The following is a 14,121-nucleotide window of genomic DNA, read 5'->3' on the forward strand; positions in this document are numbered from 1 at the left end:
CAACACCCTGACATAGATCCACCTGATGTCCTCCAGGATCTAGTGGTTCTGCCCAACACCCTGACATAGATCCACCTGATGTCCTCCAGGATCTAGTGGTTCTGCCCAACACCCTGACATAGATCCACCTGATGTCCTCCAGGATCTAGGGGTTCTGCCCAACACCCAGACCCACCTGATGTCCTCCAGGATCTAGGGGTTCTGCCCAACACCCAGATCCACCTGATGTTCTCCATTACCTGTTCTCCAGGACCTAGAAGTTCTGTCGTTCTGCCCCTGAGCAAGGCACTGTTCCCCGGGCGCCGTGGACGTTGATTAAGGCAGCCCCCCGCACCTCTGATTCAGAGGGGTTTAATGCAGAAGACACATTTCAGTTGAAGGCATTCAGTTGACTAGGTATTCCCCTTTCCCCTCCCAGGGCCATACAAACTCACACTGAGCGTCTAATACATTACAGACCCAGCAGCACGGCGTCTCCAGAGGACAGGACGCGGCGTCTCCAGAGGACAGGACGCGGCGTCTCCAGAGGACAGGACGCGGCGTCTCCAGAGGACAGGACGCGGCGTCTCCAGAGGACAGGACGCGGCGTCTCCAGAGGACAGGAGACAACAGACTCATTTAAGAGCACAAAATAGATGCCTCTGTCCTTGGCGTCTAGTTCTCTCATTGAGAGTCAAACTAAAAGCTTGAAAGGATTACATGCATTTCGCTACACCTGCAATAACATCTGCTAAACACGAGCATGTGACAAATAAAATTTGATTTGAATAAGGACAAAGATGGTCCAAGAACTATCGATTTCCTGGGTTATATTTCCACAGTAGAACAAGTCATTTATTTCCATGTTGAAAAAAGTACAAATAAAATGCCAGAGGTAGTTGATGTTTAGATGAAAACATAAACAACTGTAGGGAAATAACTCACCAACATCAGAGACAAGGTGAAAGGTCAAGGGGACAGTCTTGATTTAAGGGTTAAAGGCTCTGCATGGTCAATCCAATATGGCCGTACTGCAACTACTGCGATACGGCCTCTACAGAAGTCAGGGCATTCACGCTTCAGAGCTGTTGTGAACGAAGTGATTTTGCATTTATACAGGAAGTCCCGCCCCCAACTACAGTCATCCAATCATGTCAAAACGGAGCTATACAGAGCTCCGCATGGTTACAAAATTTGTGAGGCGCACGGTGATGCGGTACGGAGCTAGATTTGACCTCTGCAAGCCTCCGGAAGTCATTTCTGGATCAAGCATAAATCTGCTTTAGGGGTGACAGTCGTGATTGGAGGGTTGGGGAGCCAGTCCTGATTGGAGGGTTGGGGAACCAGTCCTGATTGGAGGGTTGGGGAACCAGTCCTGATTGGAGGGTTGGGGAACCAGTCCTGATTGGAGGGTTGGGGAACCAGTCCTGATTGGAGGGTTGGGGAACCAGTCCTGATTGGAGGGTTGGGGAACCAGTCCTGATTGGAGGGTTGGGGAACCAGTCTTGGGCGACTTCAGGGGTCTTGGGTCTCCCAGACCTCATCATCGTAGTTGGGGATGGAGGTCTGGGAGTGGTCTCCAGGGTAACCATCTCCATCATTTGCATTCACAGCCAAGTCCATTGGGGTTCCCTGGAGGTGTTGTGACTGTGAGCAGGCTGGTCCACTGTGTGTGTTCGCCTCCATGCTCTGGTCTTCTCCCACTTGTTGGGTTACAGGCTGCTCAGCCACAGTCCCCAGGACCTCAGGGTTAGAGTTCAGCTGAGTTATGACATCAGGGTTTGAGGCCGCACCTGGCATCTCCTCAGGATGGACATCTTCACCATTCAAAATGTCCACCTCTGAAGGTCCCTGACAGACTGGTGGTTTCTGGGTACCTTCGAGTGATGACCTCACCTGGTCATCTTTTTCATCTGGACCAACCACAGAGGTAGCTGGGAGTAGAGCCCTCAAATCATCTGCTCTTACTTCCTGTGTCTGGGGGTCAAGGTCACCTGTGGTCACTGTTCTGCCCCGAGTTCCATCCTGGTCCTGAGTTTGACCCTCCAGGACAAAGAAGTTGTTTCGGACAATGTAGCGAACACACTGCAGAAGCACGTTCCTCTCATGGCGGATATCTGGGGCCAGTAACTGTAGAGGTCAAGGGTCATAGAACCATTCAGCAGGTAGAAAACATGCTAACTACACATGCTAACTACACATGCTAACTACACATGCTAACTACATTCACAATACAGACTTGAACATGTTTAGCTTTTATCTCAACACTTTGTAAAATCAGTTGTGCCTTGCTGCCTCTTTCCCGGTGTCTTACCATCTCAAGCAGAGTGGCGCGGCACTGTTGGGGGGTGTCCATGTTGTTTCGTCCTCCTCTCGCTCCTCTCCCTCCTCTTCCTCTCCCCCGACCAGGTCTATGAGGACCAGACCCAGGCTGTGGTTCCCGGGGGGGCTCAGGGTAGGGTCTCTTAGCCCCAGATGAAGCACTGTTCTGGGGCTTGGCTGGCAGAGCCTTCAGCATTGCCTGGTTCTCCTTCAGCAGCTGACTGGTCCTCTGGATGGGCAGGACTGAAACACCACTAAGTTTACATCTCAACATGTTGAGTAATGAAATATAATGAAAGTAAAAAATATTAAAGTTAAAATGACAAGTAACAAGTCTAGCTTTAGACGTCATAGCATTTTAAAAAGCTGTTTTTCAGATTCAACAACAAGTCCGTAGTGAAACAGTGGAATCATTGGCGACGTCTTCTGTTTGTAGCCTCCACACACACAGGCCTCCACACGGGGGAAAACAGGCCTCCACACGGGGGGAAACAGGCCTCCACACGGGGGGAGAACAGGCCTCCACACGGGGGGGAAACAGGCCTCCACACGGGTGGGGGGGGGAAACAGGCCTCCACACGGGGGGGGGGACAGGCCTCCCACACGGGGTGGGGTGGGGGAAACAGGCCTCACACGGGTGGGGTGGGGAAACAGGCCTCCACACGGGGGGAAACAGGCCTCCACACGGGGGGGGAACAGGCCTCCGCACGGGGGGGAACAGGCCTCCGCACGGGGGGAAACAGGCCTCCACACGGGGGGAAACAGGCCTCCACACGCGGGGGGGAACAGGCCTACGCACGGGGGGTGGGGGGGAACAGGCCTCCGCACGGGGGGAACAGGCCTCCGCACGGGGGAAACAGGCCTCCGCACGTGGGGGGAAACAGGCCTCCACACGTGGGGGGAACAGGCCTCCACGGGGGGAACAGGCCTCCACACGGGGGGGGGGAACAGGCCTCCACACGGGGGGGTAACAGGCCTCCACACGGGGGGGGAACAGGCCTCCACACGGGTGGGGGGGGAAACAGGCCTCCACACGGGGGGAAACAGGCCTCCACACGGGGGGGAAACAGGCCTCCACACGGGGGGAAACAGGCCTCCACACGGGGGGTGGGAAACAGGCCTCGACTGGGGGAAACAGGCCTCCACACGGGGGGGAAACAGGCCTCCACACGGGGGGAAACAGGCCTCCACACGGGGGGGTAACAGGCCTCCACACGGGGGGGTAACAGGCCTCCACACGGGGGGAAACAGGCCTCCACACGGGGGAAACAGGCCTCCACACGGGGGGGAAACAGGCCTCCACACGGGGGAAACAGGCCTCCACACGGGGGGAAACAGGCCTCCACACGGGGGGAAACAGGCCTCCACACGGGGGGGAAACAGGCCTCCACACGGGGGGAAACAGGCCTCCACACGGGGGGAAACAGGCCTCCACACGTCGGGGGGAAACAGGCCTCCACACGGGGGGAAACAGGCCTCCACACGGGGGGAAACAGGCCTCCACACGGGGGGAAACAGGCCTCCACACGGGGGGGAACAGGCCTCACACGGGGGGAAACAGGCCTCCACACGGGGGGAAACAGGCCTCCACACGGGGGGAAACAGGCCTCCACACGGGGGGGGAAACAGGCCTCCACACGGGGGGGAAACAGGCCTCACACGGGGAAACAGGCCTCCACACGGGGGGAAACAGGCCTCCACACGGGGGGAAACAGGCCTCACACGGGGGGAAACAGGCCTCCACACGGGGGAAACAGGCCTCCATCACGGGGGGGAAACAGGCCTCCACACGGGGGGGAAACAGGCCTCCACACGGGGGGGGAAACAGGCCTCACACGGGGGGAAACAGGCCTCCACACGGGGGAAACAGGCCTCACACGGGGGGAAACAGGCCTCCACACGGGGGGAAACAGGCCTCCACACGGGGGGAAACAGGCCTCCACACGGGGGGAAACAGGCCTCCACACGGGGGGAAACAGGCCTCCACACGGGGGGGAAACAGGCCTCCACACGGGGGGGAAACAGGCCTCCACACGGGGGGAAACAGGCCTCCACACGGGGGAAACAGGCCTCCACACGGGGGAAACAGGCCTCCACACGGGGGGAAACAGGCCTCCCACACGGGGAAACAGGCCTCCACACGGGGGGAAACAGGCCTCCACACGGGGGGAAACAGGCCTCCACACGGGGGGAAACAGGCCTCCCACACGGGGGGAAACAGGCCTCCACACGGGGGGAAACAGGCCTCACACGGGGGGAAACAGGCCTCCACACGGGGGGAAACAGGCCTCCACACGGGGGGAAACAGGCCTCCACACGGGGGGAAACAGGCCTCCACACGGGGGGAAACAGGCCTCACACGGGGGGAAACAGGCCTCCACACGGGGGGGAAACAGGCCTCCACACGGGGGGAAACAGGCCTCCACACGGGGGGAAACAGGCCTCCACACGGGGGGGAAACAGGCCTCCACACGGGGGGAAACAGGCCTCCACACGGGGGGAAACAGGCCTCCACACGGGGGGGAAACAGGCCTCCACACGGGGGGAAACAGGCCTCCACACGGGGGGAAACAGGCCTCCACACGGGGGGAAACAGGCCTCCACACGGGGGGAAACAGGCCTCCACACGGGGGGAAACAGGCCTCCACACGGGGGAAACAGGCCTCCACACGCGGGGGAAACAGGCCTCCACACGGGGGGAAACAGGCCTCCACACGGGGGGAAACAGGCCTCCACACGGGGGGGGAAACAGGCCTCCACATCGGGGAAACAGGCCTCCACACGGGGGGAAACAGGCCTCCACACGGGGGGAAACAGGCCTCCACACGGGGAAACAGGCCTCCACACGGGGGGAAACAGGCCTCCACACGGGGGGGAAACAGGCCTCCACACGGGGGGAAACAGGCCTCCACACGGGGAAACAGGCCTCCACACGGGGGAAACAGGCCTCCACACGGGGGGAAACAGGCCTCCACACGGGGGGAAACAGGCCTCCACACGGGGGGAAACAGGCCTCCACACGGGGGGAAACAGGCCTCCACACGGGGGGAAACAGGCCTCCACACGGGGGGAAACAGGCCTCCACACGGGGGGAAACAGGCCTCCACACGGGGGGGGGAAACAGGCCTCCACACGGGGGGAAACAGGCCTCCACACGGGGGGAAACAGGCCTCCACACGGGGGGAAACAGGCCTCCACACGGGGGAAACAGGCCTCCACACGGGGGGAAACAGGCCTCCACACGGGGGGAAACAGGCCTCCACACGGGGGGAAACAGGCCTCCACACGGGGGGAAACAGGCCTCCACACGGGGAAACAGGCCTCCACACGGGGGGGAAACAGGCCTCCACACGGGGAAACAGGCCTCCACACGGGGGGGGAAACAGGCCTCCACACGGGGGGAAACAGGCCTCCACACGGGGGGAAACAGGCCTCCACACGGGGGGAACAGGCCTCCACACGGGGGAAACAGGCCTCCACACGGGGGGAAACAGGCCTCCACACGGGGGGAAACAGGCCTCCACACGGGGGGAAACAGGCCTCCACACGGGGGGGAAACAGGCCTCCACACGGGGGGAAACAGGCCTCCACACGGGGGGGAACAGGCCTCCACACGGGGGAAACAGGCCTCCACACGGGGGGAAACAGGCCTCCACACGGGGGGAAACAGGCCTCCACACGGGGGGAAACAGGCCTCCACACGGGGGGGGAAACAGGCCTCCACATCGGGGGGAACAGGCCTCCACACGGGGGGAAACAGGCCTCCACACGGGGGGGAAACAGGCCTCCACACGGGGGGAAACAGGCCTCCACACGGGGGGAAACAGGCCTCCACACGGGGGGAAACAGGCCTCCACACGGGGGAAACAGGCCTCCACACGGGGGGAAACAGGCCTCCACACGGGGGAAACAGGCCTCCACACGGGGGGGAAACAGGCCTCCACACGGGGGGAAACAGGCCTCCACACGGGGGGGGAAACAGGCCTCACACGGGGGGAAACAGGCCTCCACACGGGGGGGAAACAGGCCTCACACGGGGGGAAACAGGCCTCCACACGGGGGGAAACAGGCCTCCACACGGGGGGAAACAGGCCTCCACACGGGGGGAAACAGGCCTCCACACGGGGGGAAACAGGCCTCCACACGGGGGAAACAGGCCTCCACACGGGGGAAACAGGCCTCCACACGGGGGGAAACAGGCCTCCACACGGGGGGAAACAGGCCTCACACGGGGGGGAAACAGGCCTCCACACGGGGGGAAACAGGCCTCCACACGGGGGAAACAGGCCTCCACACGGGGGGGAAACAGGCCTCCACACGGGGGGAAACAGGCCTCCACACGGGGGAAACAGGCCTCCACACGGGGGAAACAGGCCTCCACACGGGGGGAAACAGGCCTCCACACGGGGGGGAAACAGGCCTCACACGGGGGGAAACAGGCCTCCACACGGGGGAAACAGGCCTCCACACGGGGGGAAACAGGCCTCCACACGGGGGGAAACAGGCCTCCACACGGGGGAAACAGGCCTCCACACGGGGGGAAACAGGCCTCCACACGGGGGAAACAGGCCTCCACATCGGGGGGAAACAGGCCTCCACACGGGGGAAACAGGCCTCCACACGGGGGGAAACAGGCCTCCACACGGGGGGGAAACAGGCACCAGACATTTAAAGCAGGGACCACTGTAGAACGATCACACCCCGTGTGGTGGTACGCGTGAAAGGGTTAAAGCTCACCTTGTGGTTCCAGGTCGCTGTCGCTGTCGCTCATGGAGCCGTAGCTGGCCATCAGAGATCCCAGCCCTGATGTCATTTGTTTAGGGGCCACAGTCACCCCTCCTCCACTGACTGGCTCCTCTGTATCAGAGTCTACAGGGGTCAGAGTAAGGGTCAGAGTCTACAGGGGTCAGAGTAAGGGTCAGAGTCTACAGGGGTCAGAGTGAGGGTCAGAGTCTACAGGGGTCAGAGTAAGGGTCAGAGTCTACAGGGGTCAGAGTAAGGGTCAGAGTCTACAGGGGTCAGAGTAAGGGTCAGAGTCTACAGGGGTCAGAGTAAGGGTCAGAGTCTACAGGGGTCAGAGTAAGGGTCAGAGTCTACAGGGGTCAGAGTAAGGGTCAGAGTCTACAGGGGTCAGAGTAAGGGTCAGAGTCTACAGGGGTCAGAGTAAGGGTCAGAGTCTACAGGGGTCAGAGTAAGGGTCAGAGTCTACAGGGGTCAGAGTAAGGGTCAGAGTCTACAGGGGTTACTCGTCTACTCGTCTCTGGCAGTTTCCTGGACCACTGACTGACCTGGGTCGCTGTTGGCAAGAGCCCCCAGGGGGTCTCCCTCCCTGGGGTACTGAGTGAGGGGTGGAGGCCTCTCCTTGGGGGTTTGAGTGGGGTGTGGTGGTCTCTCTGACTGATGAGGACCTGGTCTGGCCCATCTGCCCCTCTGGAACCTTCCACCACGCTGTCCACGACCTCTGCCCCTCATCCTCCTGATAACAGGACACACAGCATGTTGTAGCACGGCCTTAATAGTTCAGCTCATATCGGTCCCAACTATTCAGAGGAGGAAACTGGTGTATTTGTAACCTAACTTGTATCAACCAATAAAAATAAATAAAAATGTAGTAAGAAAGTACACATACCCAAACTGAGCAGTTTCCAGCACCGCTCCAGTCTCCTCCCTGTCATCCTTCACTTTCCTCCTCTTCTCCACGTTCACCAGGGTTGGGTAGTTCCTGTACAGACAGAGACAAAGCTTTGATGTGTGCTTTCTGATAGTGTCACGTGACCTTGAAATTACTAAAAGGTGTCCCGCAAGGGTTGATTTTGGGACCCATCCTCTTTATATTAATAATATTGGTATATCTGCAAAAACCTGTAACATTCATCTATATGCTGACGACACTTATGTACGCTGCCGGCCAGGCTCGTTCGGAGCCGCGCCGGCCAGGCCCGCTCGAGCCGCCGGCCAGGCCTCGTCGAGCCGCCGGCCAGGCCCGCTCGAGCCGCCGGCCAGGCTGGCCAGACCCTGCTGCTGGCCAGACCCTATAATATTTGGCTACATTGAATGTTCTCTCTTACCTACTTCATGTAGCTAACATATTCTTGCTTTGTGTTTTCCTCTGATTTAGTTCTACACCATCACTGGTATTATCAGGCTGTATAGCTAGTTACGGTTGCTCTGACTCAGTACATTTGTTAGCTAGGTAGCAATTAGCATTAGCTAATAGTGTAATTACAGAACGCTAGTGGATAAATATTAAGAAGCAAAGTGGAAACAGCATTGTTGTCATCAACATTGCTGCATATCAAATCCAATTTTATTTGTCACATGCACCGAATACAACAGGTGCCGACCTTAGTGAAAAGCTGAATACAAGCCCTTAACCAACGATGCTTTAAGTGAAGTAAAAAATAGATAAGTAAAAAGAAAATAAAAGTAACAAATAATGAAACCGCAGCAGTAAAATAACAAGTGAGGCTATAAACAGGGGGTACCGTACAGAGTCAATGTGGAGGCTATATACAGGGGGTACCGGTACAGAGTCAATGTGGAGGCTATATACAGGGGGGTACCGTACAGAGTCAATGTGGAGGCTATATACAGGGGGTACCGGTACAGAGTCAATGTGGAGGCTATAAACAGGGGGTACCGTACAGAGTCAATGTGGAGGCTATATACAGGGGGTACCGGTACAGAGTCAATGTGGAGGCTATATACAGGGGGGTACCGGTACAGAGTCAATGTGGAGGCTATATACAGGGGGTACCGGTACAGAGTCAATGTGGAGGCTATATACAGGGGGTACCGGTACAGAGTCAATGTGGAGGCTATATACAGGGGGTACCGGTACAGAGTCAATGTGGAGGCTATATACAGGGGGTACCGGTACAGAGTCAATGTGGAGGCTATAAACAGGGGGTACCGGTACAGAGTCAATGTGGAGGCTATAAACAGGGGGTACCGGTACAGAGTCAATGTGGAGGCTATATACAGGGGGTACCGGTACAGAGTCAATGTGGAGGCTATATACAGGGGGTACCGGTACAGAGTCAATGTGGAGGCTATATACAGGGGGTACCGGTACAGAGTCAATGTGGAGGCTATATACAGGGGGTACCGAGTCAATGTGGAGGCTATATACAGGGGGTACCGGTACAGAGTCAATGTGGAGGCTATATACAGGGGGTACCGAGTCAATGTGGAGGCTATATACAGGGGGTACCGGTACAGAGTCAATGTGGAGGCTATATACAGGGGGTACCGAGTCAATGTGGAGGCTATATACAGGGGGTACGGTACAGAGTCAATGTGGAGGCTATAAACAGGGGGGTACCGGTACAGAGTCAATGTGGAGGGCTATATACAGGGGGTACCGGTACAGAGTCAATGTGGAGGCTATATACAGGGGGTACCGGTACAGAGTCAATGTGGAGGCTATAAACAGGGGGTACCGGTACAGAGTCAATGTGGAGGCTATAAACAGGGGGTACCGGTACAGAGTCAATGTGGAGGCTATATACAGGGGTACCGGTACAGTCAATGTAGAGGCTATATACAGGGGGTACCGGTACAGAGTCAATGTGGAGGCTATATACAGGGGGTACCGGTACAGAGTCAATGTGGAGGCTATATACAGGGGGTACCGGTACAGAGTCAATGTGGAGGCTATATACAGGGGGGTACCGTACAGAGTCAATGTGGAGGCTATATACAGGGGGGGGTACCGGTACAGAGTCAATGTGGAGGCTATATACAGGGGGGGGTACCGGTACAGAGTCAATGTGGAGGCTATATACAGGGGGTACCGGTACAGAGTCAATGTGGAGGCTATATACAGGGGGTACCGTACAGAGTCAATGTGGAGGCTATATACAGGGGGGTACCGGTACAGAGTCAATGTGGAGGCTATATACATGGGGGGGTACCGGTGTCTCGTGGTCGAGGAACACGAGCCCCTTGAGTGACAGGGGCGGGGCTAGGTCTGTGTAAAGCCGCATGGAGAGAGAGAGATGACTCAAGTAGCAAAGTAAAGTATGAAAATGTACTTTAAACACAGCGTATTACATTTAACAAAGCAAACATTAAAATACTGTTATCCTGTTATGGCTAGGGGCAGTATTTTCACGGCTGGATAAAAAACGTACCCGATTTAATCTGGTTACCACTCCTACCCAGTAACTAGAATATGCATATACTTATTACATATGGATAGAAAACACCCTAAAGTTTCTAAAACTGTTTGAATGGTGTCTGTGAGTATAACAGAACTCATTTGGCAGGCAAAAAATCTGAGAAGGTTTCATTCAGGAAGTGGCCTGTCTGACAAGGTGTCGTTCTTCTTGTCTCTGTTTATTGAAGAGTGAGGATCTTAGCTGTCCCGTGACACTTCCCACGGCTGCCATAGGGTCTCAGAAGGCGGCAAAAGCTGAATCGTGGCTTTGCAGGCTCTGGCTGAAACAAAGTAGCGTGTTGGGTAGTGGCTGGTTACAGTACTGTGAGACTCAGGCTCGTGCCCGCTCGACCGAATGCTTTGTTTACTTTCCTCTGTTTAGCTAAAAGGAGATTCCCGGTCGGAATATTATCGCTTTTTACGAGAAAATGGCATAAAAATGGATTTTAAACAGCGGTTGACATGCTTCGAAGTACGGTAATGGAATATTTGGATGTTTTTTGTCACGAATTGCGCCATGCGCGCGACCCTGATTTACCATTTCAGATAGTGTCTGGAACGCACGAACAAAACGCCGCTATTCGGATATAACGATGGATTATTTTGGACCAAACCAACATTTGTTATTGAAGTAGCAGTCCTGGGAGTGCATTCTGACGAAGACAACAAAAGGTAATCAAACTTTTATAATAGTAAATCTGATATTGGTGAGTGCTAAACTTGCCGGGTGTCTAAATAGCTAGCCCGTGATGCCTGGGCGATGTACTTAGAATATTGCAAAATGTGCTTTCACCAAAAAGCTATTTTAAAATCGGACATATCGAAAGTGCATAGAGGGAGTTCTGTATCTATAATTCTTAAAATAATTGTTCTGCTTTTTGTGAACGTTTATCGTGAGTAATTTAGTAAAATGTTAGCGAATTCCCGGAAGTTTGCGGGGGTATGCTAGTTCTGAACGTCACATGCTAATGTAAAAAGCTGGTTTTGATATAAATATGAACTTGATTGAACAAAACATGCATGTATTGTATAACATAATGTCCTAGGAGTGTCGTCTGATGAAGATCATCAAAGGTTAGTGCTGCATTTAGCTGTCTTCTGGGTTTTTGTGACATTATATCCTAGCTTGAAAAATGGGTGTCTGAAATCGGACAGTGTGGTTAGATAAAGGAGAGTCTTTAAAATGCTGTGAAATAGTCATATGTTTGAAAAATGGAAGTTTTTGTATTTTTTGAGGAATTTGTAATTCGCGCCACGCCCGTCATTGGATATTGGAGCAGGTGTTCCGCTTAGCGGAACGTCTAGATGTAAGAGGTTATATTAGGTCAAGTAAAAACCCAAACCAGTCCATGCAGCAACACCAGTACAGCGCCCAGCCCTTCACTGTGGCGGTCCGAGCACCCGCCAACACGGCTGGTAAAATACACATCTTACTACTGCCAAAATCTACCCACATTTGGCAGGTGTTAATTTTAGGCTCTGATACTAGTGGTAACAGCACATTGTTCATATGGACCACAGAATCAGACCTAATCCAAAAGTAGTCATTTCCAGAGAAATTGAGGAAACAAAAGCATTGCTGATGAGTGACTGGATCTGACAGCAAAGCTGTTACCATGTTTAACAACATCCTACAGTACTGACCTGCGTCGCTCCTCTCTCCATTTACAAATCTCCTCTGGAGTGTCCAGCTTGATTCTCTTTGCTCCTGGAGCATGGTTCTACAGGAGACAGTACAGGAGGTTAAACACATGGTTCTACAGGAGACGGTACAGGAGGAGGTTAAACACATGGTTTTATAGGAGACGGTACAGGAGGTTAAACACATGGTTCTATAGGAGACGGTACAGGAGGTTAAACACATGGTTCTATAGGAGACGGTACAGGAGGTTAAACACATGGTTCTACAGGAGACAGTACAGGAGGTTAAACACATGGTTCTACAGGAGACGGTACAGGAGGAGGTTAAACACATGGTTTTATAGGAGACGGTACAGGAGGTTAAACACATGGTTCTACAGGAGACGGTACAGGAGGAGGTTAAACACATGGTTTTATAGGAGACGGTACAGGAGGTTAAACACATGGTTCTATAGGAGACGGTACAGGAGGAGGTTAAACACATGGTTCTACAGGAGACGGTACAGGAGGAGGTTAAACACATGGTTCTATAGGAGACGGTACAGGAGGTTAAACACATGGTTCTATATGAGACGGTACAGGAGGTTAAACACATGGTTCTACAGGAGACGGTACAGGAGGTTCAACACATGGTTCTACAGGAGACGGTACAGGAGGTTAAACACATGGTTCTATAGGAGACGGTACAGGAGGTTAAACACATGGTTCTACAGGAGACGGTACAGGAGGAAGTTAAACACATGGTTCTACAGGAGACGGTACAGGAGGTTAAACACATGGTTCTACAGGAGACGGTACAGGAGGAAGTTAAACACATGGTTCTATAGGAGACAATACAGGAGGATGTTAAACACATGGTTCTACAGGAGACGGTACAGGAGGTTAAACACATGGTTCTATAGGAGACGGTACAGGAGGTTAAACACATGGTTCTACAGGAGACGGTACAGGAGGTTAAACACATGGTTCTACAGGAGAGGGTACAGGAGGAGGAGGTTAATATATACAGGAAGAGGTTAATGGTTCTATATAGATCAGAGGGGTTGATGGGTAATAGCCGAGGCTGGCGCTCTACTTACATTTTTCCAGTGAATGTTGACCAGCTTCTCATGAGCAGTGAAGCTGCAGTCTTCAACAGAGCACTAGAAAACAGAAGTCGCTTTTACTAAAGGTAGACTGGCACAATGCTTTGCCTGTTTTACTAAAGGTAGACTGACACAATGCTTTGCCTGTTTTACTAAAGGTAGACTGGCACAATGCTTTGCCTGTTTTACTAAAGGTAGACTGGCACAATGCTTTGCCTGTTTTACTAAAGGTAGACTGGCACAATGCTTTGCCTGTTTTACTAAAGGTAGACTGGCACAATGCTTTGCCTGTTTTACTAAAGGTAGACTGGCACAATGCTTTGCCTGTTTTACTAAAGGTAGACTGACAATGCTTTGCCTGTTTTACTAAAGGTAGACTGGCACAATGCTTTGCCTGTTTTACTAAAGGTAGACTGGCACAATGCTTTGCCTGTTTTACTAAAGGTAGACTGACACAAAGCTTTGCCTGTTTTACTAAAGGTAGACTGACACAATGCTTTGCCTGTTTTACTAAAGGTAGACTGACACAATGCTTTGCCTGTTTTACTAAAGGTAGACTGGCACAATGCTTTGCCTGTTTTACTAAAGGTAGACTGGCACAATGCTTTGCCTGTTTTACTAAAGGTAGACTGACACAATGCTTTGCCTGTTTTACTAAAGGTAGACTGACACAATGCTTTGCCTGTTTTACTAAAGGTAGACTGACACAATGCTTTGCCTGTTTTATTAAAGGTAGACTGACACAATGCTTTGCCTGTTTTACTATAGACTGACACAATGCTTTGCCTGTTTTACTAAAGGTAGACTGGACACAATGCTTTGCCTGTTTTACTAAAGGTAGACTGACACAATGCTTTGCCTGTTTTACTAAAGGTAGACTGACACAATGCTTTGCCTGTTTTACTAAAGGTAGACGGGCCCAGATCCCTGTGA

General features: G+C 53.6%; 1 protein-coding gene across 1 annotated transcript; it reads right to left on the reverse strand.

The window, feature by feature from the left end:
• Positions 1-794: 794 nt before the first annotated feature.
• Positions 795-13,245, reverse strand: LOC123739461 (nuclear FMR1 interacting protein 1-like; the record flags this gene model as incomplete). Its single annotated transcript, XM_045713781.1, is given in 7 exon segments — positions 795-2,109; positions 2,294-2,544; positions 7,039-7,170; positions 7,590-7,777; positions 7,931-8,023; positions 12,107-12,183; positions 13,183-13,245. Coding segments are annotated over 7 exon segments (1,419 nt in total), but the record flags the coding sequence as incomplete, so codon positions are not given.
• Between the last annotated feature and the right edge of the window lie 876 nt (positions 13,246-14,121).

Source organism: Salmo salar, unplaced genomic scaffold (assembly GCF_905237065.1).
Source record: "Salmo salar unplaced genomic scaffold, Ssal_v3.1, whole genome shotgun sequence".
NCBI lineage: Eukaryota > Metazoa > Chordata > Actinopteri > Salmoniformes > Salmonidae > Salmo > Salmo salar.